The sequence below is a fragment of the Paramormyrops kingsleyae genome, chromosome 13 (genome assembly GCF_048594095.1).
Source record: "Paramormyrops kingsleyae isolate MSU_618 chromosome 13, PKINGS_0.4, whole genome shotgun sequence".
In the NCBI taxonomy this organism is placed as follows: Eukaryota; Metazoa; Chordata; class Actinopteri; order Osteoglossiformes; family Mormyridae; genus Paramormyrops; species Paramormyrops kingsleyae.
The window spans coordinates 15769462-15794810 of NC_132809.1; the positions used below are offsets into that span (position 1 = coordinate 15769462).

The following is a 25349-nucleotide window of genomic DNA, read 5'->3' on the forward strand; positions in this document are numbered from 1 at the left end:
TTTCTCTCCCCCCCCCCTGACAGTCCAAAAACATACTGAGGTTAATTGGAGTTACCAAATTGCCAAAAGGTGTGATTGTACCCTGTGATAGGTTGGTCCCTGCAGTCTCCAGGATAGGCTCCAGACCCCCCACAACCCTGAATAGGACAGTCAGAAGGTGGGTGGGTATATTCAAAACATGCCATCCAGCCTTGAACCCATGACCTTTGAAATGCAAGATAATAGCAGTACCTGCTGATTAACCACACCCTTCATTTGGTTCTGCATTATCACTCTCAGTTAGTAGTAGCAGTGGGATAACGTACTGGGAAGATCAGGAAAACTTTTCCGCACCTTAATCATAACGTTCTGTAAATATTCCTAGAATGATAATGTGTTAGCTGGGATTCTGCATTAGCCAGAGTGGTTTGCTCATATTTTTGGTTACTCGTTGGCAAGTTTCCATGGTAGATGAAAGGTTTTTATGACGCGAGAAAATGTTCACTCATGATAACAGAACTCAAGTACCGCAGACCTGAAGTTATATTCTGCCAAGCTGAGGAACAGATGTACCATAAAGGTTATGTAAGTCCTCCTTTATTTGATTAGCTGAAGCGTTTGTCATGTTTGTATTGCCTCAGCATGCACCTTCAGGTGGCTAGGGCTTTTTTCAGATTAATGTTTTCAATATATTATGCGAGGAGAAGAAATTAGCGACTAGATCAGCAGACATCTGAGCTTGTTGTCAGTATTGAAACAGACAAATTATATTGAATGATGCAGATAGGGATTTATCTAATAAAAATCAAGTTTGTTTTCATGTCTTTGGAATGAGACATTTTAACAAGTAAGCGCACGGAGCGCTGCAGGACGGCTTCTTTCAGGGATGTCGCCTTTTCTGACACATTCTCCGGCTCTGGTCAGCAAAACCTCGCCTGTTATGGCTACCGGCCCGCTTCACGTTCCCAGCTTAATCTTTTCGTCTGGGATGCCGACTTTAGTCAGCTGGCTGGAGTGAGATTTTCAATTCGGGACTAGTCTGCACACGCATTTACATGCATGTAACAGATTATTATTTTTTTAATAGTCTATAGGATTTGCAATCTTCCCCAACGCTTTTTATGCAGTTAATTTTAGGTTTATAATGGAATAATATAGATTTGCCGTAAGATTACTTGCGTGAGCGTGAGAGTCTGAAAGCGTGAGTGTCACGCCAGATGTGTGAGACTTGGCAGCCCTGATTTAATGCGCTACAAAAAAAGGCTCCTTTCAAATGCCGAACGGCCCTTGGCTCAGCTTGTGGGACAAACAGGCGACCTTGTTTCGGTCTGAGAAACACATCTGACCGCTTGCGCCTGAGGTGAAAGAGGAGAGCGGCAGAGCAGAATGGTGGGTTAGTGCTGCGAGGGAGCGCACACCCTCCCCAAGCTGGGCGCTCTCTAATGGCGGGTTGTTTACTGCCGTCGAGGGAGGGTCATTGTCTCTGCCCCTCCAGTGCAGCCTGGCCTGTGTCTGTGGCTAATTGTAACAAATGGGAAGAGAGACTCACTCTCTGCTGTGGAACAAAGAGCTTGGCTGATAATCAAAGGAGCTGGCATGGCAAATGCAAGTATAACGGGAGAGTCGGGGGTCGCGTATAACCGACGGTTTATTTCGGCTACTGCAACAGCAGCACAAAGAGCCTGAAAATCTATTTCCAGCCCTCAGCAGTACACAGATGGTCAGTCTTAGGTCTGAGGAGCCTGGCTGGCTGTAGGCTGGCAGTATTAACCTTTAACACACCACAAGTCCATTTCCTGTTTGTCACTTCCTGCAGACTTCATAAGGGGCCATCCCACTCAGCCGGGAGTAAGCGCATCACTGGTTACGCTCAGCGTGGGGTGGGTCACTGTATGGCCTTGTCTGTGGATGGATGAATTTGACAGCTTTGCATGTTGCTCCCAACGAAGCCACTTCTCTGCGACGCCGTGTCTTTTGTAGAGAAACCTCGGCCTTGCTCATGCAGCACGGCGTCTTCCCTTCTTGGTTTTCTAGGCTGAGCAAAAACTAGGTCACAAAATGTCTGCAAGAACAGGGAGTGAAGCCCTGTTCAGGAAGCCGTCTCCTGTAAGGGTGTCGAAGTCCCCGTCTGTTTAAGCACTCAGGCTCAGAGAGACTCTGCCGCCGTGTTCGACCTACTGGATCTGCTTGTTCCTGTGGCCGTCATACCATTATGTTATGCTCTTTGTTTACTTGTCAGGCAGAAGCTTTCATTCAAAGTGAGTCGCAGCTCGCAGTTTAACTTATTCATATGCTTGGTTTAGTGCCACAGAGACTTAGCATTTCCTTCGATGGTGCAACAGCAGTTGCCCTGGTGGCACTTGCCGCACTTTTAGTACGACGGCCCGTCTCATAAGCACGGCGACGCCTGCCAGCCCGAAGAACACTGAAGTGAACAGTTGGGGCTCACACACAGCAAGGGATCGTGGGAAGAGCCGCACGAAGGGCACCGCCGTCTCCGGGGCAACGGCGACCTTGGAGCTTATTCACCCCTGAGGAGCTGCGCTGGCGCTGGCGTGTGTGCGGACGCGCGACTGGCAGGGGCTGAACTGAGGGAGTGGCATAAACCACCAGGATCTGTGGGGGTGGCCAGCATCTCCAGCAGCAGAGCTGGGGAGGGGATGAAAGTGGCCCTGCTGGTTCCCCGCTGCCTTGATGCATGGGATCCCACAGCAGGATTAACTCATTAATCCCACTGCTCCACATCTGCCAGCTTTTCAGGTCAACGTCCCAAACGTGGGGCTCAAACACCGAGGTGCTCTTCAGGTAAAGCGACAGCATGCAGCGGTGCGTCTGTGTCACTTACACAGCGAGGGACCCAGAATGAGCGCCTCTGCTCTGGGCCGAGAGATTGACGGCTGCTGCGTGAGAGAACAAGCCCCCCAGAGAAGCTAACCTCAGGCAGCGTAGTGCATCTAACTGGTAACACGTTACACGATGGGGCACAAATAATATAGCATTATGCTATTACTTATGTATTAATTAACCACAAACTGTCAAAAAGTCTGTCACATACTGATCTCATGTTAATTCATCATTAATGTATCGTGACGCATGTTTTATCCCAAGCAGTTACTATATTTGTTACTATATCTGTTAATTCTATAAACTCTTGTGAACTACTGAAGGGACAAGAAATGAATACCAAGTGAAATGCTGATCTCATGTTTTGTTCATTCAATCGTGATGCATCTTTTATCTCAAGTAGCGACTAAATTTGTCCATGATTTGTACTTCAGTAGTAACTAAGTGATTTCTAAGTATGTCTGCCCAGTCCAGTGAAGCGCTAACCCATGCGTCAATGAGGCAGAGAGCGCCGGCTGGCCTTCTGGAAGCCCTAACATGGTGCTGAATAACTCCAACAACATGAAGCTCAAGTTCTGGGGGCAGGAGTCACGTAGTAAAATGATATTTAATGAGTTATTCAGCCTGGCTTTTGCAAATTAATGAGAGACACATCTGTACTGACTCTCCCCCCCTGGCTGTTTTTCTTGTAACAATGTGTTTTTGTAATACCTACAGTGAACATGACTTCTCGGTGTGAGGTCTGACTGCACATATTACTCTGAGCGTGTCAATGACTTTCTGCTTGATACAGACTTTTCTTTTTGAATGAACCTCGAGACCAGTTGATGTATAGATGCAGTATCTCACTAATTATCACTCTGGCAGAGCAGAGCAGATCCAGCACCTCCGCTGGGGTCCCTGCCTCCGTCCATGTTCCACTGCATACATTTGACAGTATATTAGGACTGTGTGAGTATATAAGCCAATAAAACCTAGAGAAAATATGAGTTAATTTTATATTTAGTGCTGCATGGTTGTGCGATGGCTGCTTCTGGAGCCGGGGAGAGTGTGGAGGTGGGTTGGGGGGGGGGGGGCAGGAGGATGGGGGAGAGGCAGGTACTATGGGGCTGTAAGGTCACCTCCACCCCGCAGGTAGAAATCACACTTTCAATGACACCTCTTTGCCGCCCCCGATGTTTGCACAAAGGCGGAGGTGGAGGGCATGAGGTCACCGTCCTCTGCGCTCACCGGCCGCTTGGCTGACGCAGGGTTACGCCGTCCCCCGCCATGGTGTTCGGGGACGCCTCATGCGTGATGCGGCATGCTGTGTGCGCGGATTCCACTTCTCCTCTAAAGTAGGTGGCAGGACATGTTCAGTGGTGAAGGACGCGGTGTGAGAGCTGTGCATGGTCCCCTCTAAGCGCTGCCTGGCCGGCGATGTCTCAGGGGGACGGCGGCAATCGGCCCTGTCCCCCATCCGTCCTCAGCACTCGCTGCGTTATACAGCCCTGCAGAAGCAATCAGTTCGGGATCAATCTGTCAGCTCCATGTGCTCAGCTGTCTGTAGGCTTTATTTCCCATGATGCTGCACAAGAACGATCATTTTTCAAACACAGTTAAGGGTGATTAAATGCTGGCCACATTCTCCTCACCACTCACTTATAAACAACGGCTTGAGCATTTTTCTGATTACGAATAATGGGCCATAAAGACACAAAGGCCCAGAGCTTTGAGAGTATTTGTTGATTCTGCCATCGAGGATATTGAGAATACAATGTTTTGGTTTTCTAAGCACGCTGCTTTGCATTTCATGGTCCAGAGTGCCAATTCTAGACCTTGGTCCTGGAGGGCTGTTTTCATCCAGAGCATTTAAGCACCCAAATTAATTATTTATTGTGTTAATTAAGCTTGTTTAGCCTCTTCCCTCAGTACTGAGTGATCACTTAAATAAAATGGAAACGATACTGCAAAAGTAACCCAACAGTCGTCCAAGCTCCAGTGCCCAGGATTACAATGTTTTCCCGCAACGATGGCCGACATGCCAGCGCAGACCCAAAGTACACACGTCCATTTGGTGGCCAGTCTGTGCAAACTACCCAGGGGCATCCAGTTGACAGCATGCAGACTGAAGTAAACCATTTCATCTTGCATGCATTGGCATTTAATCTATGCAATGCGTGATTGATTCCAGCTGTGACGGCTCTCTGGTCACACATTGTAGGGTCCAAGTGCCAGGAATGCAAAGGGGGTGTGGCATGTTTGCTGGCATATGCTTGGGGGGGGGCGACCTTCTGCCTGTGAAGGCGTTGTTGCTTATTCCCTGGCAAGGTGCTCAGATTCTTTTCTTTAACCAGGACCATCATTGTCATGAGTTACGAGGCACGGACCAGGGAAGCAGGCAAAGGAGAAAAGGACTGGGGTAAAATAAAGGGATTTAATGGGCAAACGACGGGGCATAAGGAACAAACAGCATAACAATATGACAGAACTAGGGAAACAAACTCTGATGTGGACTTAAATACACCGGACTAGTAAGGACAACTCGAAACAGCTGATAAACACTGGGAATCCACATGAGGTTAACGAGGGGGGCGTGGCACAGGAAGATCGCCACGATCGGGGTGTGACAATCTTACACTGTTTGGGATCTCTTTAGGAAAGGCTTTCCTTATCCCCATCTTCGGGGGCCACTATGCAAAACTGATCTTGTGCCGACCTCTTAGGCCAGGGGTGGCCAATCTTATCCGCAAAGGGCCGGTGTGTATGCGGGTTTTCACTGCAACTCCCTAATTAGGTTACTAATTAGAGGACTGATTGGCTGAAGAGTCCTCACACCTGAGTTTGAACAGCTGACCTACAGGTTATCCCAAAAACCTGCATACACACCGGCCCTTTGCGGACAAGATTGGCCACCCCTGTCTTAGGCTAATTCTTCAACAGATTGGTTGGAAGAAAGAATGGGAATACACAATGGTTTCCCTGGACCAGGAATCCTTTGTTTATAAGGATTTAAAACAGTTGGTCCACTGTTCTTATTACAGCTATCATTCAAAATTAAACAGGAAGCTGAACACATAGTGGCATCAATATTTAGTTATATACACTCTATACAGTTTATTACCACTAATATCAAACACACAAACAAACAATAACACCCTCTGATTCTAGGCATCACAAATGTATTATTTTAAATTCTTTAAAATAAATAACCTTATCATTCATAAGGTATAACGTAATGCATGATAATGTTCATCATTGACACAATTGAACCATTTAGAAACTTTTATGTAAATTAATCTATAATTCATTTTGAAATACCACAGCATGTCATGCGTGCTTATTATGAGCGCTTGGGGAGTTAGCAAGCGCAGCAAGACTCCAGAGGTGTCCCTTTGTGGAGTCTGAATATTTAAATTTCTCTTTCATATCGCACAGAATAGTGTCATGCACAGGACTGGGAGCACAGAAGTTAAATGGTTGCAGAAAGCGTGTTAGTTTGTATTCTAGCAACAAACCACAATGTATGTGCATCGTGACATTTCTTTTGGACATTTATAATGCAGTTATGTGGAGGGTGTTTATAGAACTCGTCACCACGGCAGGCTCACAGTATGCAAACTTAAAGTCCTGTAAAACACTCCGCCGTGGCTGCTTATCTCCCTGGTCCGTGGTCCTGTCTGTTAATGGCGTCAGATTCTGTTGGCTGCATGGTACCGACTCCTAGTGTCGTTAGCTGAGCTCTAAGTCGCCAAGGGCTACTGGTGACGTGCGGCGTGTTCTCGTCTGTTGTCTGGATTGTGCACGAAGCCAGGGATCTTTTTATCAGCTGCTTGGGGAATTACCTAAAAAAGCACATTAAAAAGATTTTACTAGGCCAATCGCTGGACTGAAAATCTAGTTCATGCATGAATTTAAATTCTTAATCAAGCTTCCATTTATCAAGTCTTACCACTAAATGCACTGGAATCGCAGTAATAAGAGTGCAAGCTTGTGTTTGTTCTTCCTTGGCTGGCTCAGGCACTAAAAGCTTACCTACATTCCCAGGTCCTGCGCATTCTCAGGTGTGCAGGAACCTGTGACGGAATCTTCTTCCTGTCCTGCTTCCAACGCAGGTCGTTGACTGTTTTTACGAGGCTTCTGGGTTAAGTTCTTCTGCCATGACCAATGGGTATGCCGGTCCATGTCTCAAGGTGTACAGTGACAGCTGCTGGCATAGCTATAGCCAGATCCACCAAGCTGTGAATCTGGCCACTGCCATAGTGATTGTGGTGACAACATGAGGCCCCCTCATGCTGAGGGCTGGCCGTTCAGCTGCCTGTTCTTAGTGAATCATTTCCAGGGTCCCACAGTGTTTGATTAAACAGGAAGTTTTAGCTCACCTGGAGGTAGGACCCTGCCTGCATGGGAGCTTTGCTAAACATTACACTCTTTCACCATTTTCATTTCTGTAATGTAGCCTGTTTATTATTTTTTTGGGCTGTATTTTTTTCACAAATGAAAAGTGCCAGTTTCACTATTGAACTTTCGTTACACCGATACATGAAATGCATTAATGCGATTTGTATCATAGATATAGCCTGGAACAGCCTTAGAAACTGTAATGAAATAACAATCATTCCTCAGAAAGGTCCAAGGGGCTTTCTCACAAAAACTCATTTGATATGAATAATGGCATTAACTGATTTTAGATGGATTTTTTAAGTCAATGTGTGTCTTTAATTAGCAGCACTGGTGACTGGCTGTCTGTATATGGCTGTTCCTGTTAGGTATCACCAGGCAGAATGGAAGCTAACATTATTAAGATCCACATTTAATGTTGCATTACCCTTGCTTCTGCAGATACTTGTCCATGAATCCATCTTCTAACCAGTTATCATAGTGAGGGTTGCAGGGACCTCAAGGCTCGGATACACCCTGGACGGGATGTCAGTTCGCAGGGTACATACCTTCCCAGTCACAGGCTGTGAGAGAGACCAGTGTGATACAGGGAGAGCAGGCAGACCCCCCGCACAGACCCCACGCACAAAGTCCAGGTGTAGAATAAACCTAAACCAAGTAAAAAGATGCCATTTGCACAAGCGGTTGGCATTGTCATCTCAGACCTCTGGTACCTGGGTTCGAGTCTCAGCCATGGTTCCATGTGTGTGGAGTTTGCATGTTCTCCCCATTTCGTTGTGGCAATTTCTCCGGTACTCCAGTTTCCCCCCAAAGTCCAAATTGCCTATAGATGTGTGTGTGTGAGTATTATGAGTGAATGGTGTGTGAGCGTATCCTGTGAAGCCCCCCCATATCTCACCTTGCTCTCTTTGTTTTAGACAAACACACACAAATATATACAGTTTAGAGTAAAGGGTCCAAGCACAGGATTCACCATTTATCTGCCACCCCTGGGGCTGCATGGTGTTAGAGGCCTTGATGATATCTCCTCGAGTGGAAAGACACTCAGCTAGAAGGTAATGGCTCGTGTGGTGTGTGTGCGTGTGTGTGTGTAGATTATGTTTATATTACATTGTGGGGACAAAATGTTACCCACGATGTTATAAGAACCTGTTAATTTGACGTTGTGGGGACCATATTTCAGGTCCCCACAAAGATCTATGAATGCAATCAAAAACTAAAAATGCCAAAAGTGACATGGTATGGCATAGGGCTGGTTAGGGTTTTAGGCCATCATGTTGGGATTAGAGTTTTCCCCATAGAAATGAATGGAGAGTCCCCACAAACATATACAGTGGAACCTCGGATTACGAGTAACGCGGTTTACGAGTGTTCCGCAAGACGAGCGAAAAGAAGATTTTTTAATAAATTTTGACTTGGAAACCGAGCAAGTCCTGCTTTACGAGCGCCAAGTATCATCAAAAATCATATGGCACACATGCTTGTTTTTCTTGTTTTTACGTGCGCTCGGCTTCAAAACCGGAAGCGCATGCGTGCGCTTCTTGTTTTGACGCCGAGCGCACAACTGAACCAATGGTTATTCACTTTCTCACGCTGCGGAATTGTGGGTAATCGTCTCCCATGCTCGGTCTCGGTCGGCATGCCTCACTCGTATAGTCAAAATTTAGTAGAAAAGCACCATCTGAATAAGGGCGTAGCAGTGCGAGCGATGAATCTGTTTAACGACAATGCAATGTCCACATTTTTGCGAAATCGAAAAGGAGGCAAAAGAGGCTGTCATTGGATGGGTTCCTTGTTAAAGTCGCACAAACAGAAAAAGATTACAGTGAGCCAACAGATAGCAGTGATTCCGTTAAGTCGTTCTACAAAATAACCCTCCTCTTCTCCTCTCTCGTCTCCCTCACACCATCCACGATTCTTTTCAAAGGTAAAGCACAGGTTAATTTGTTTTATGTAGTTTATATTTTCTATTAATAATTTTTATATGAATATTTTTGAGTTGTGGAACGGATCATATGACTTTCCATTATTTCTAATGGGAAAATTCGCTTTGATATACGAGTGCTTTGGATTACAAGCATATTTCCGTAACAAATTATGCTCGTAAACCAAGGTACCACTGTAATTACAAACCTGTGCGTGTCTGTGTCTGTGTCTGTGTGCGTGTGATGTATATATTAGGTTGTGGGGACCAAATCTCCCCACAATGTGATAATATCCTGTTATTTTTTCAGGCTCCACAAAGAAAAACTCAATTTTATAAAAATTTGTAAGTGCAAACAACTAAAAATGCCAAAAGTCTTGTATTTTGTTTGGTACCGTATGGTTAAGGTTACGGCTGGGTAGGGATATGCGTGTATGCCTGTGTCTGTGCCTGTGCCTGTGTCTATGTCTGTGCCTGTGCCTGTGCCTGTGTCTGTGTCTGTGCCTGTGTCTGTGTCTATGTCTGTGCCTGTGCCTGTGTCTGTGCCTGTGCCTGTGCCTGTGTCTATGTCTATGTCTATGTCTGTGTCTGTGCCCGTGTCTATGTCTGTGTCTGTGTCTGTGTCTGTGTCTATGCGTCAGCAGTTGGCTGAATCAACACGGAAAATGAATTAGGCAAGATCAGAGAAAGCCTGCTGCCAGTCTCTCAGTGCTTTGTAGAGAGGCTCCAATTTCACGAAGGCATTAAATTGGAAACCAAAATGCTGGAATAAGGGATAAGCACAGTTTCAGCTGTCAGGAGATGTTTAGTAGAGAGAAAACCAATATGTCCAATAACATGGATTAAAATAAAACTACTAAATAAAACTAATAAATCTACACTGAGCTCTGATCAGCTAGATCCTGCCCTCCATGCACAGCACAGAGCTGGATGGGTCTTCTCTGTGTTTAGTCATTAGAGGTTTTGAGATAGAACATCATAGGATTCCCAGAGCTCCTGGGGATGAGCCAGGAGACATCATCCATCCATCCATCCATCCATCTATCTATCTCTCTCTCTCTCTCTCTAATCATAACTTAGGAAGCCCTGTACTTATCCAGTGGCTACTTCTGTTTAGGTAGAACCACAGACATAACACACCCTGGACACCATTTCTTTGTATTGCTGCCATCAGGTAGAAGTTTTCGGGCTGTTGGAACACACATTACCAGACGTAAGAACAGTGTTTTACCCCAGTGCAGTAACCAGGCTAAACTTGCAACGGTAACTTTACTTGAATGTAGTAGTACATGCTTACTTAATGCATTTAAGTAATAAGTAAGCATGTACTACTACATTATTCATGCCCCCTCAAATAAAATGTAAGCCCCCGACCACTAAAGGACTCTCACACGTAACCCCCACACACTGCTCCCCCACATACCATTTATCACATTTGTACTATGGCACATATTTATTTTGTACATGTTGTTTACATTTTACCAGTGTTGGTAGTAACGTGTCTGGGTAAATTTGCATTAATAAGAGAACACAAAAGTAACTTTCCCTAGTAACTAATTACTTTTATGTGCAGTAATTGGCAAAGTAATTGAAGTACTTTTGAATGTGCATAATAACTATAACTAATTAGTATGATGTATGAGGACAAGAATAAAGAACCGAATTGAACTGAAGGCTGATGGTATCAGCCATAAATGCAGGTACTTAGCTCGACCCAACCAATGGTGTCGTCCTGCAGGGGGCCCCTGGGACCCCATTACACTACGTGGTGCAGAACCAGAGAGGGTGATGTCCTAATCAGCTTAAATCCTGTCTATCTAGTTGATGCTCATCCATGGTCCCCTTGCAAAATGCAAGGACCCTCGACTGCAGGGGAGTAGGTACTGTAGAGATAAATGGATAAGGGGGCTGGGTCTTTACTGGGGGGGCTGATGGCAAACTATTTATGACTTAAGTCCATAAATACACATTTATTTGGGGGGAATAAAAAACACTTTAGGCCTCTGCTCCACTGTAATGCTGCAGGAACAAGGTTGAGGAGATGCTGTCAGGATCCATTCAGATCTGTCACAGTGTTGCCTGAGTAAATAATCACATTTTCTGGCTGGTTCTGATGGCCGGGTGCCTGCAGCCCGTCCCTGGAGGCCGGAACCAAAGGCCTTCAGTGTCAGTCTTTGACTTTTATGACGTACATAAATATACGACGCAAGCTCTGTCTCTTTGATGTCTCAGAGGCTCACCTTGAGTTGCGAGCGGCTCGCTGGAGGGATTTTAAAAAGTCACATCTGTGACGGATTTAGTAAGTGGAGCACGCTGGCGGCTCTCTGGCCCAGGTCTCCTGGTACAGGGTGTGTGCAGTGCCCACACCTCTGATCCACCGCTGTGGTGGTACAATCCAGCTCAGTCTGCAGAAGATTATCGGCCCTGAATTGTCATCTGTCCAACATACCCGTGGTTACGTACGCCACTCAACATTTTAGCAATCATCCTGGGGTTTAATCTGTTATGCTACTGCTGTTATCCCACATACTGTCTGTCCTGGATACTCTGAAGCCTGCTGAGTGGCTGAGAGTATTACAGAGCATCAGCCTTAGTACCAATGCCGCTGTTGAGGGAGGAGCCTTCTGAAGCACCACCAATCACAGCAAGTGTATACCTTATCTCCTCCAATCATGTCTCTGTAAAACAGTGGGTCAGGGAACCGTGTCAAGAATGTTATGGGTTCAACTCCTACGGCCAGAAATTATATCACCTTTGGGTCCTCAAATCATGCCCTTGGCCTCAACGACTTCAGGTGCCCTGCTATTAAGCTTTATCTGCTATTTGTACGAGAACGGGTCCATCTAGGAATGCTCCTTCCTTTTACACACACAGATGAGAGCAAAGCTTGGGGTCTGAGCACACGGTCAGCCATTCATCCAATATCCCTGGAGCATTATTTTGGGGGGGGGGTTAAGGACCTTGCTCAAGGGCCCAACAGAGATGTGGTAACTCTGCCAAGCATAGGATTTGAACTGGTGACCTTCTGCTCACAGACACAGGCCTAACTTACTGAGGGCCACCTGCCCTGGATACTGACTGACCCTGAGCTTTGACTTCAGGCTTTGATTCCCTGGATACTGGCTGACCCTGAGCTCTGACTTCAGGCTTTGATTCCCTGGATACTGACTGACCCTGAGCTCTGACTTCAGGCTTTGATTCCCTGGATACTGACTGACCCTGAGCTCTGACTTCAGGCTTTGATTCCCTGGATACTGACTGACCCTGAGCTCTGACTTCAGGCTTTGATTCCCTGGATACTGACTGACCCTGAGCTCTGACTTCAGGCTTTGATTCCCTGGATACTGACTGACCCTGAGCTCTGACTTCAGGCTTTGATTTGGACTGAAGCATCTGCTAAATAAATGTAAATAATAGGCACTGTCCCAAAGAAGCTGCAGCGAGCCTCACTACCCATGTCACAATCGTCTGCTATGGTCTGCAGACTGGTGGGGAGAGTCTGGCCATGGTTCCGGGGAGACACCCTTCATACTTGGGGATGGGCACTCTCCGGAGCCACACCCCATTGTGGTCGGAGATGTGTGAAGCATGGTAGCTGTCTTTAAAACTGGCAGCCGCATGATCTCGGGGGAGGGGCTTGTTTTATTTCCCAGCTTTCTCCCTTAGCTTGTGACACGCTAACGCCCCCAACAGGACAGCCTTGGCCCTGCTGGGGCCTGCTGGCAGGTGGCGGTGTGCTGCATACAAATGGAAGTATGACTCCACACATCCATTCACTGCTTCCAGCTACAGCCCCTGAAGGCCGTGTTTCATGAACTTCACTCCTACATCTTACATTTACCATCCCTTTGATCTCGCTCTGAAAGCCTTCCTTTTTAAACAGGTCAGGGCTGGTACTTATAGTACAATATAATTATGGTTGCAAGTCGGATAAAAGCACACATGCTTAGCAAGTCCCTTTCTGTGTATTCGAATTTATATGTGGCAATTACTGAGATATTATCTTAGAAGTGAATCATTTTTTAATGCTCCTGAATTTGCTAATGGGCTTTTCAGTTCCACCTGGAAAATCTCTGTAAAGCTCTTTATGTCATTTATGTTGTACGAATGTGAAATATTGAATTTGATTGGTTGTGATTTTATGTGTCCACTGGGAAGTATCATCGCAAACCATGTTGCTACCAGAAGAAAGACTCGCAGGAGATGCCTTAGGGTGGACTGGCTGGTGGGAATGACATGTTCTTGGACCAATAAAATCCCCAGCGGGATCATATTTGCTGAATGCATGAGCCGCTCATCGCTGCCCCATAGACTGCAGTCTTACAAAGCAAGATTGTGGGAGTTAAATTAAGTATGTAGGTCAACCTACAATAATTACTCCACATAAAAATGGAGTGGCAATTTGGGTGCAGTCCAGGCTTCCGTGTATTTAAAGACTCGGAAGCTTCAAAATACAAAATGAAGAACTGGCAGAGAGAGGGAAAGGTCCCAGATTGAGTATAGATCTGCCTCTCCGTGGGTCATTTGTGTTTTCATTACAAAGTCATCTCGATATAAAACAGCGGTTCCTACAGCTGTGTCCAGACGGTCAGTGAATTTATCATGTTTCTCTGACCTGGTTAATAAAGGAGCGGGAGGAGCGCGTCCCCAATGACCGCGGAGTCGCTTACGCACAGGCGCTATCTGTTTACAGCTGCAGGCGCGTGGTCAGCTGTTTCTACAGTAACTTTTTAATTAGCTTTTAAAATTACACCTACACAGCCGATCGAATCATGGACTGATATGATTTCCTATACAGGTAATGGCTTGATTTTACGCAAGATAATAGGCGAAAAAATACAAACCCTGCACATATTGAGGAATTATACTCACTATTTACTGCATAAACTAATTATGTTTTCTTGCCATTTCAGTACTGACCCTCATGTTTTTCTGTTATTGCATGGCTAGACCAAGACATCTAAAATAGTAATAGAGCTCCCTCTCCTGGTTATATGTGTACATAGACTCGTTTTCATCCTTATTTACAGTTACACCGCATTTGAAAACGAAGGATCTTGGTTGATGTCATAGACTGGCTGTGTATTTCAGTACTGAATATTTCAGTTGAAACTATAAATCAATCAGCTATTTGTCCTGAACAAGTCTCATGGGCACATACACAATCACACACTATGGGCAAGTTAGAGATACCAATTAGCCTGAACGCACTACAACACCTGCAACACTTGCAAATACAGGAGTAGCAAGCGAACATCACGCTGACCATGGAAATATGAGGCAACAATGCTTCCCTGCTAAGCCGCCCCTCAAATAAATCCAGCACACCTTCTAAAATGTTCTCAACCAGGCTAAATTGGACTGTGTAATTTATCAGTTAGATATACAATTTAAAAATCGGGACTTTTTCGGAGAATGCTCCCCCTATCGGTCATACAGGAGTCTGTCCTCTTCCTCAATGCCCCACCGTGTGAACAAGACAGCGACCTTCCATCTGTTGTTCTCACCCCTGTGGGATGTGTGATAAGCTAATTAAAAAGTTCTGTTAATGAATGTCTGCTTCCAAGTTAAATTAATGAATTGTTTTGATTTTTCAAAATTCCTAGCATTTTTTCCCCATTTGTATCAATGTTTGTAGCTTAATTGTGTAGAATAAATTGAAATAACAGCACATTGCCTTTACCTGTATTTTAAAATGCTTCACATTTTGAAGGTTTCACATGAGGCTCTAACCCCCCAATCTCTCCCCCCACCCACTGTCGCCATGACAAACAAAAGCAGTTAGAAGAATGCAATGGATGAAAACAGGATACTGGACTCCTTCAGTGGTTTTCTGTGTTACATTGTACCAATAGGTGGCACTGTAATGCTCATCTGCTCATCTTCCAACTGCCTATCATGGGCAAGGGAGATGTTTACTCACAAGCCTCTGCAAAATGTCAATTAACATTAGATTGGATTTAAACACATTTCATTAATCGGTCGCCTTACAACAGACTGCTAACGCCAAAGTGATGTCATTATCTACATATCCATTTTACATATCCATCTTCCAAATGCTTATCATAAACAGTGTAATCCATTCTGGTGTGTTGAGAGTGGTGTAGTGCTTTGTTGAGTAGCACTTTTGCCTCACACCTCTATAGCTGTGGATTAGGTTATCCTGGGAAGCACAGGGTGAGGACCACACTCTTTACAGAATCCCTGACCATCACAAACACATGCACACACCATGATTGTTTTTTAGTTGTCAGGTCACCTAACTGCATAATTTTCGACTGTAAGTAGAGACCAGTGCGCCTGAAAAAGACACACTTAAAACCAGGAGAATGTTAGTTTGAATAAAGGTGGGATGGTCGCTCAGGGACTGAGTTAGGGATCCATATTTATGTCCTGAAGGTTTTGGATTTAAATCCTGTGACTTGCAGCGTGATTGTATTACTGTTTGTCAAGGCCATTAACCATAATTGCTGATCCTCCTCTGTGATCCTCATTTGTTGCTTTGGAGAAAAGCTTCTTCTAAATAAATAAATGTAATATATAAAAACGTAATTTATTTGTGACATAGTTACTGATGCTTTCTTTCACAAGTTTGTTACTGTGGTGGGTCAAGTTCATAAATGAACGAGGTATAAGGTAAATATTTTTAAAAAACGATACACATTTTTAAACAATATATTAACGCTATCAGATTATGTTTTTAAAACTATGCGGTAACGCAAACGGCAGAATAATAAACCACTTATCTGTGAGGAGTGGGTTGAATGGTTTCGTTGCTTGCGGTTTGACATACGTATTACGTCCTCCGTGACGTAACACGGAACGATACCATTTCCTTTCAAGGAGCTTGTTACGTCACCGCTAAGGTGACAGTGGGGGCTGGGGTGACAGAAATTGACAAACAGGCGCTTAGTTAGATCGGGGGGTTAAACCCTAACGAGGAGACACGGCAGCAAAGGTGTTCATTTTGAAATTACTAACTCTTCATTCAAAGGTTAGTGCGTTTGCATTGTCTCATTTGTACTATTGTTAACGATATTCTTTTTAAACTTAATCGGAAGTATAAGAGTAACTTTTTTTTTTACTTCTTAGCTGTATCTGCAGTGTTCATAGCTATCGGTGCGTTACCTTGCTGAATTATAGCGTTGCTGTTTTTCCTTCTTCTGTTTTTACTCTGTCGGTCTTTAACCTAGGTATGTTTTGTTTAATTCTTTTATGGAAGCCTCGAGTGAACTGGCTTCCATTGTAGGCGTATGGTGTGACATTTTCCGGCCAAAATGTTTATTTAAGGACTGACATGAAAACTATCTCTCATATGTTTACCGTTTATGTTCAACAAAGTTAATCTGTTAAGTTTCAAACTGGATTGGGTCTGTGATACTTTATCTCAGACCCCAGACAGACAATCTGTGACGAGCAAGTGGCAAAGGGACTAGCCGACATCGCAATTTAATCTGTGGCAATAACGGATACCCACAGTAACTTTTTGACATTTTTCAGTTAGCAAGAGGTTTTTGTTTTGTAATTCGCACCGGGCAATGGCGTCAGTGGGAGAAAAGAAATTTTATAAATAATTAATTGCACCACCAAGCGTGTTTAATACAAATAATCGCCTGTGAATAGTAAAAAAAAAAAAAAAAACTGAAAAAAACACTTAGGTAATGCTAAACGGTATATCACAACATTATCTTTGTCTCCCTATAAAATAATACATACTTTTTCTTTAAAATACTATAGTAAGATGTTTAAAAGGTTTCCTTTTTTCCTCTCAACCAACCTTGTAAGATAAAAATTATAGTGATGATTGACATCGGGGTTAATCAATGAACTGTGTCGTGGGCGTGGTCTTTGGTAATAGCAGCCAATAATAGCTAGGTGGGCGTCAGCTCTTTTTCCTGCCTTTTTTTTTTTTTTTTTTTTACCTTAAGTTGTTGAGTTGTACTCGATAGTGAAAAGAAGAGAAGAGTAGAAAGGGGAAATTGGGGACGATTCCGTCGGTAAGTTCGGTGCGAAAAGGTGTCTTTTCACGTACTAGAAAGGCGATAGTTATCAAGCATGGCCCGAGAATGACATTTTGCTCAGCGTACGTCGGCTGCCGATATGTTTGTACTGTGCTGAGTCGAACAAAAGGGTAGTGTTGGAAGGAAATGAAGGATGTGAAGGGACCGGGACCGGTGGCTGGTGGTCGGTGCCGATAGATAGACTGGGGCTTGGTAGCAAAAAGTTGCAGAGACGTCGTGTATTTTCTTAAAAAGAATGCGGCGAATGTTCCTCGGTGTCTGTCCCTCTTTCTGCTGCGGCTCGTAGGGCTAGCTGTCTGCCCCCCCGTAACACATCCCTGCTTCCCCACCAGCTTCTCCATATCATTCTCATCTTGCCTCCAAATGCGGATCCGCTGCTCCTTAAGCGGGTTAGGACATCAAATGCCCCCACGGATACTGCCGTCAAATCCGCTGTGGTGCTGCGCCCGGCGTTACTGAAGCCGCTGTATTCGTATTAATGGGCATTTGTCATAAACTGGGCTTCTGTGGCATGGTGTTCCTGGATTGATACCCCTTTATTGATGGATAAGGGTTTTCTGTGAGTAAGAAAAGCCTTTCGTTGACAAAGGCCCCCGACAATTCATTACTGTTGTACTTTTTGGTGGTATTCTGTCGGATTGCATTTGCATTTCCTAAGAGATTCAAAAACAGGTGTGACCAGAAAAATGACAGCAGGTTTTATGGTTTGTTAGTTTGGATGTGGTTTCATATTATAGGTCTTGTTTTGTGTGTGTGTGTGTGTGTGTGTGTGTGTGTAAGTATTTTTAAATATAGAAAACGTGGTGCTTTGTGTCCAGCTTATACAAACATCACATCCGGCTTTGCAGCTGATCCTGTCTGTCAGGAATTGCTAGAAATTAAGAGGAAAAAATGCATTTAATCAAATAAACATGAGCACACTCACTTCATCCTGATTCCTGCCTTCTGCTTAATTAAACTTTTGTAGAACCTATTACAATCCTTTCAGAACATTTTGTTGATGTTAAATTGTCTGCATTTTAAATATGGTTTGGTGCATTTAGGGGATGAGAAGATGGATTTGGTTTCCTTGCAATTTATTTGCTTCAATGTATTAATACTCTGTGATTGGTTGGTATTGTAATTGTCTGTTTTTGTTCGTGAGTATTTGGATAACCTAATACCTTTTCTCTTAGTCTAAATAAACAATAGAACAAACTAAATGACTCTTGACTGTTGACTTTGCAGTCTTTTCCCGTTGCGCTCGCTGGAGCTGCTCGAGTCATCAGGCTGTGCAGTATCACCCCTGACTTGACCGGTCCAGGAGGGTCAGTCTTCCTGCTATACGCGCGATGACTGTCTCTGTGCTGAATCCGCACGTGCGTCGGCTCATGTGGAGCAGCGCTGCCATTGCGTGCATGTGCCATCACACGGTGGCAATAACGCAGCCAGCAAGGCTACCGCAGAGCTGGTACACCTGCGTGCAGTGGCACGCAACTTGGATTCTCTAGGAAAACACAGGCAGATATGGACTGGGGGGTGTCACTACATTTCATCATGTTTTGTACCCACTATGCACAACAAAGCAACACATCATGTTATAGGCAGATGCAAGCGGCTGTTTTCGCGAAAATATAGACCTGTCAGTTTTGATCTTTTTAATAATTTTGTGCTGATGTCATTTGTAGCTTTATGAAGTGTGCTAAGTGCCCTCTGTTAAATATTAGAATATTATAGTTGAAGTGCCTCTGGGGTTGGGGGGGTGGGTTGAGGCTCTTCAGTATCGTCCTTTCATGACCGTCCTTCCCTTTCGTCCTGGGGGGACAGGGGTGGACTAGTATCACATGGTGTCCTGTGGTGATGCTCAGAAACCAAGGCCTTGACTGACTTGCTGGTTCTCCAAGAAAGAGCCATAGGGCTTCTCTTGGAAGTAATGTGTCTGGAAACCTGCAAATTGAAACCCTGAAACCTGGATGTGGTTACATCTTACATACTCAAATAAAACCTATGAATGAATAAATGGCTGAGAAGAGGCTTTAGTGAATCAACTGTTTCAGGATTCCCTGAGAACTGCTAACTGGGATTTTTGGGAGAGATGAAACAGGAGGGCTAGCAAATGAGTTTCATCTCTGTGTGGAAACAAGCATGACTCACTGCTCAGTACGTTCACTGTGCTTCTCGGTGCCAGTTTGACAGCAGGCCCACCTGGAGCAGGGTTGTGTTACCCGGCCCTCCCCCTAGCTTGACAGCAGATGGCGCTCTCTCCATGCTCTGGTTGGCTGGGTTCTCCCAGCCTGTTGCGGGCCCTACAAGCCCCTCTCCACGCTGCCCGCTTCCGTGGTTCCTGATGCCGATTCGTGTGACCTTTTTGCCGTGCTTGACTGTCGTCTCTGGGCTTCCGCAGGTGGGACATGGCTCAGGAGACCAACCAGACGCAGGGGCCCATGCTCTGTACCACTGGCTGTGGTTTCTATGGGAACCCCCGGACCAATGGGATGTGCTCGGTGTGTTATAAGGACTATTTACAAAGACAGAACAGCAGTGGCAGAGTTAGTCCCTCAGGTAGGCCTTCCTAAGACGCTGCTCCAAGGCAGCTGGAATGAAGCTGCATTCATGCAGATGTTTTGCTGTTCTGATAACTGCCATCCACCTTCAGTTCAGATGCTTGCTGCCAACCTGGCTGAAGTTAAATAAATGGACCAAGCTTGTGTTGTCTTTAACTGCCTGTGGGCTGCAGCAATTCTGGTACCTTCCACGGGGTATAAATTCAAAGGTCTTCTCAGAGCTCTGCAAATATAACTTTGAGGTCACGGTGGAGATCCCATTCCTTAGCGACGCCCCCTGCTGGCGGTCACTCCGTAAAGCTTCCTGTGTTGCCACAGCCTCATCCGGGGTCAGCGCTTTGGGGGAGTCCCTGGCCACGCCTCGCACGGACAGCGGCGTCCTGGTGCTGGCACCAGCGTCGCCCTCGGCAACTGCCACCCTGGAGACCAGCAGCAGGTACGCTGTTCTTGCCTTCTCTCCGTCAGGCTCATCCGGAGGTGACTCCAGAAGGTTCTGGTCGTTTCTGCCTTGCTTTTGACCCCCTCAGGGGGGCTGCAAAGCCCCTGGGCTCGTATGAATATGAATATGAATATTTACCGTACTGTTTGCGAGATCTTCACCATGACAGGAGACAGTCTTGTTTCCTTTATTGATATTTAGTTATCTTGCCCTCCTCTCCCCTCTCCAGAAGTTTGTGAGAGTGTGAGAGTGTGAGAGAGAGAGAGAGTGAGAGAGAGAGAGAGAGAGAGAGATTTCCAAGATGGGCCACACCAACTTATTGTTGACTACAGAAATGTACCTGTAACCAAAGAAAGACTCCATGTGTTTTGCTCCATCCTGATTTGTCAGACTGGTTAACCATGTGTATTGAAAATGTGACTCACTTTGTGGGTACCGCCCCGTAGACCTGCTCCGATTTTATTTAACAAAAACCACCTGGATTTTTTTGGTGTCATATCCAGCCAGAATCTGTTATCACAAGCGTCTGTTACACATTCTGAAGAGGACGACTCAACGGGGGACAAGGCAAGGCCGAAAACGGACCATTTACAGGGTACCCTGATTTCCCGATTCTTCATTTCGCTGGCGTAATGTCCTGCTTAATTTGCAAAATGGCCTCTACTAATTTTAATTTTATCGCTGAAGTGCCACTGATCTGGAGCTAAGTGCACACCTTGACCGGCCGGCGGGAGCCAGGTGTAGCAACAGGATGACTGGGATGTATCTGAATAGCCGTGGGTGTGTTGCAGACCATAAAAACAGGCTCCTGGTGCTGGGGATCACCTCTCGCAGGTGCCCTTTCCTTGTTTTCAGTGGTTTTTAACAAGGAGTGGACCGACATGTCACTAGTTTGTGTTGAGTGATAATTTTTTTTCAATTATATTACAATTTCAAGGATGCTAGAATATTATAATGACGTTATGTTTATTGCAGTCACATCTTTTCACCAAATACAATCCAAACAATAAACAAACGCCACTTAAGTTTATGTATTTGCTAAATTAAAGTTGTACATCTTGCCCACTTCTGGGCTTACTTCAACTGTAAATGAATGTAATTCATAAATGTATGCAGCAGGATTAGTCCTAGAATATCCAGGTCTACACACTGCCACCACTTATTGTTACACAAGCTGCCTCTGCTCATGAAGGCTTTGCTTAACGTCGGCAGTAATTGGACTTGTTTAATTTTTTTAGCTGAATGGTGACGTATTACAATATTTGCTGAAAATTGCTATTCCTAGAAAGGGATTTTTCTATAAATGGAAAATCTTAGCTGCAGTAAAACATCTGTCACCCGTATCTCCCCACAATGACGCCTCTCAAACCCTCATTGCCAAACAGGTGATGTTCAGTCTCTTGTGGTACCCGGGGCAAGGCTGACTGGTTTAAACGGCTTGTTTCAGTGATATTTCCGTCGTCTTTGATCCTGAAATACCTGATTGAAATAAAATTGAAGTCCTTTAAGAGCCTTGGGACAGAATTAACTTTATGTACATATTTACTTTAGTGGAATTCTCCTTTACAGCTTTTCATCTCAGATAAGCTCATTCAGATAAGCTGCTGTCTGTGCTGACATATACTCCCCTATGCACGTGCTCGGTGTGTCAGAGGGCTGACTGGGTCATGCTGCCATTTTGCACATTGTGGACTTTATTTTTCCACTCGGTTACTCCCGACACTGCAAACAAACCATCTGTGAATCTCTAGCTGTAAAGTTTGTAATAGAAAGCAGGAAAAGTCCAGTTTGATCAGGGCAAGGTACCAGCTAGCCACTAGATGGTGACTGAGAGTGAGCTGTTTATCTGAGCGTGTGTATTGGGGGGGGGGGGGCGGGTTCCCCCCTTTCCGAAGGTCAGGTCAAAGAAGACAAGGAAGCTCTTGAAAGATGATTAGATGGAAAGTATGACTGAACTTAAGTAAACATCTGGTCAGGACTCTTCTGGAGAAACCCCTGACCTAGACTTTGTGTCTATCCCTCCAGCATCGGTGCCAGAAAACACAGAGCGGGGCTCTGCGGAGGGCCAGGAACCGTCCCCTGATAGACCCAAGCAGAAGAGGAACCGCTGTTCGATGTGCCGCAAGAAAGTGGGCCTCACAGGTCGGTGCTCTGGCTGCTCCATAGTCCCCGGCGCGCATTACCCTGCCGCGGCGTTGTCATTTAGCGGTGCCGCGGTCTGGGTCTTGCTGCTCCCCCTGTGACGCACCTACAGTGACAGGGTACAGATGCCTTCTAGAAGAAGCCTGTATGCCTACTGCAGACTCATCTTGCTGCTCCGTCTAGACTTGAACGTATTTTATGATGGGAATGGAGTGAGATGGTACATTTCTGCTTTAATGGTAAATGTAGTAAAAGTGCTTTGGGTCACAGGCCAGGTTAATGGGATTCCTCTTCACATGTGTGCTGCTTCAAATGTTATAAACCATAATGTAGGGGGAATAATGAGCAGGGACTGGGGTCGCCATCCGTGAGCGTGTGCTGGAGGGTGCCTAGCTGACCCCTGTGCGCCTCGTACCCAGGCTTCGACTGCCGCTGCGGGAATATGTTCTGCGGGATCCACCGGTACTCGGACATGCACGGCTGCACCTTCGACTACAAGGCCGACGGCGCCGAGAGGATCAGGAAGGACAACCCCGTCGTCGTCGGAGAGAAAATCCAGAAGATCTGAGAATGTCTGCCCAACCCCCCCCCTCCAAGATTAAATTCTTCATGGAGATCTCAGCAATACCCCCCCCCCCCCCCCCCCTTCCGGCCCTTTAAATCATGCATGTCACCTCAAAAAAATGCCTATTTGAACATCTTATTCAAAGTGTTTCCTTTGAAGTTTTTTCACTTTCACGGTTTCTTTTGTGAGTCGTGTCATATGATACCTAATAGGGTTTATGTGATTTTCCTGCCATTTTTAACTTTAACAGCAGAGAGACTGAAATTCGATGTGGGTAAGATTGCATGGTCCCCCGCCCCTTTACTTTGTACTGTGTATATAGTTTTCCTATATTTCAGCACAACTTTTTCTGATAGTGTTTTTAAGGCACTAATAGGTATTTATCACTGAATGTATTCAGATGCGTGTGGCTGATCCTTTTTGCTCTACATTAACAAAACGATTTTTGCAAACGTTTGCATATTTTCTGTGTATGATCTAGAGAGATGAACGTGTGTGTGCGTGAGCGTGAGCGGTATGGACTAGACTGTTTGCATTTCACTGTTGGCTGTGAGTTTTATTGGGAAAATATAGTTCATTTATATGAATGCACAAAAGATGTATAACCCGAAAGAATTGTGCTGTATTTATGTTAGTTAATTCACTGCATAACTTTGATCTCAATAAAGTTAATTTTAATTTTACTCGTTGCCGAGTTCATGAATTTCATCCATTTACGCGAAGTGTTGGTATGATTATGTACACTTGGGACATCTCCACTCAAAGTTAATGATCCTTTGTCTTATCGAGACGAAGACGTACGCCTAGGTTTTTCTTATTTACAAAAGCAGACAAATGGGTTTCGCTTAAAATAACTGACAAGTGATGTGTCCAAGTCCGTCCTATAATCTGATTATTCACAAACATATCAATAACATTAACGCTTCCGATGGCGTGTTACCCTGAGGTGTGTGTGTGTGTGTGCGCGCGTGATCTGCCGCGCTGTGACTGACCGAGCCTTATTGATTGTGCTTATAGACATTGAAAAATGTCCGTCAAACGAGGGCGAAAAAACCCGCAATTCATAACTTACCTTTTTTTTCTCTCTTTCTTTCAAGGAATACAAGTCACAGTACACAGCACCAGTCACAATCATATGACAGTCTTCGCTATCATTTAATAGTGTGACATTCCAATAATAATGATAATGCCTATAATAGGTTGGCCTATATACGTTCCAGTATTACATAAATATATTCACTAGTTCTTACCAACCACAGCTGAATAACTAGAGAATATGAAGGCACTTTTGCAGTTGTTCATGAGTTTAATCGAATCCAAAATATTGCTACGCTTCTTAAAGAAATTGGTGTTTCCCGTACTGTACTGCCCAATATACCAGGCACATGCTGCAATCGTTCATGTTAATCAAAATATTTGTAAATTAACGGTAACAAATGTTGATCAGAGCATCGTTTAAAGCTCCAATGCTGGATGATAAAGCAGGCATACTCGACAATAGCGACTTAATTTTATGTGATGTTCACGTTTCTAACAGGAGACATGTTTATTTAAGCAGAAATGGATTTGGTTCATCTTACTATTCTGGACTGCAGCTTTCCAGCCGTCAGCATGTGTCGGATGAGGTAAGTGCAACTTTAAAAATCGCCCGCTTGTCTAAAAATACCGGATCTGATAAAAAAAAAATAATAATACTCTTTTCAAGTGCAGAAGGAGTCCTACCCAGGCACAATGTGTCATCCGTTGCTTCCGGAAAGGACCCCGTCACCCGCCTCTGCCTGAGCCCCTCTTGAGCTCCTGCTGAGCTGCAGCAGTCAGGCGTCTCTCGGCCCTCCGACGGTGATCACCATGTGAAGAAGGCTTACCACATACTACGTAATGTACTGTTTGGAGGTACTCAGGTTTAAACATTTTGAACAGTTCCTCATCCAAATTTGACCCCAACAAGGAAATTAAGTTTGTCAGGGATGGGGAGGGACTCTGCAGATGCACTGAACATACAGTAGTACAGTTACTATTAATACAGAAATGTCATCTTATTAGCTGACGCTGATGCTGTGGAGCAGTATTTTCCAACCCGATCCTCGGGGATCCCCAGACGGTCCATGTTTTTGCTCACTCCCAGCTCCTTGCCAGATGGTCCACATTTTTCCTACTGGGAGACGGAACGTCGGGGGGTCCTCGAGAACCGAATTGGGAAACACCGCTATGGAGGACTTGCTCTGTCTTTCCTCTGATCTCTCACTGTGCCTGTCCTGCCCTGTCTTGCCTCTGATCCCTCACTTTGTCTGTCCTGCCCTGTCTTGCCTCTGATCCCTCACTATGCCTGTCCTGCCCTGTCTTGCCTCTGATCCCTCACTATGCCTGTCCTGCTCTGTCTTGCCTCTGATCCCTCACTATGCCTGTCCTGAACTGTCTTGCCTCTGATCCCTCACTATGCCTGTCCTGCTCTCTCTTGCCTCTGATCTCTCACTGTGCCTGTCCTGCTCTGTCTTGCCTCTGATCCCTCACT

At 45.1% G+C, this 25349-nt stretch overlaps 1 protein-coding gene across 3 annotated transcripts; it reads left to right on the top strand.

The window, feature by feature from the left end:
- Positions 1-447: 447 nt before the first annotated feature.
- On the top strand, positions 448-23520 carry LOC111859899 (AN1-type zinc finger protein 6-like). 3 transcript variants are annotated; one of them, XM_072698269.1, is made up of 6 exons: positions 448-564; positions 19532-19689; positions 20010-20127; positions 20634-20725; positions 22156-22272; positions 22692-23520. In XM_072698269.1, coding segments are annotated over exons 1-6 (636 nt in total). In that variant the 5' UTR covers positions 448-562; the 3' UTR covers positions 22841-23520. The 3 variants fall into 3 exon arrangements, with proteins under 3 accessions (XP_072554370.1, XP_023698807.1, XP_023698806.1); XM_023843039.2 differs by lacking the exon at positions 448-564 and adding an exon at positions 15968-16121; XM_023843038.2 differs by lacking the exon at positions 448-564 and adding an exon at positions 17024-17124.
- The last annotated feature ends 1829 nt before the right edge of the window (positions 23521-25349 follow it).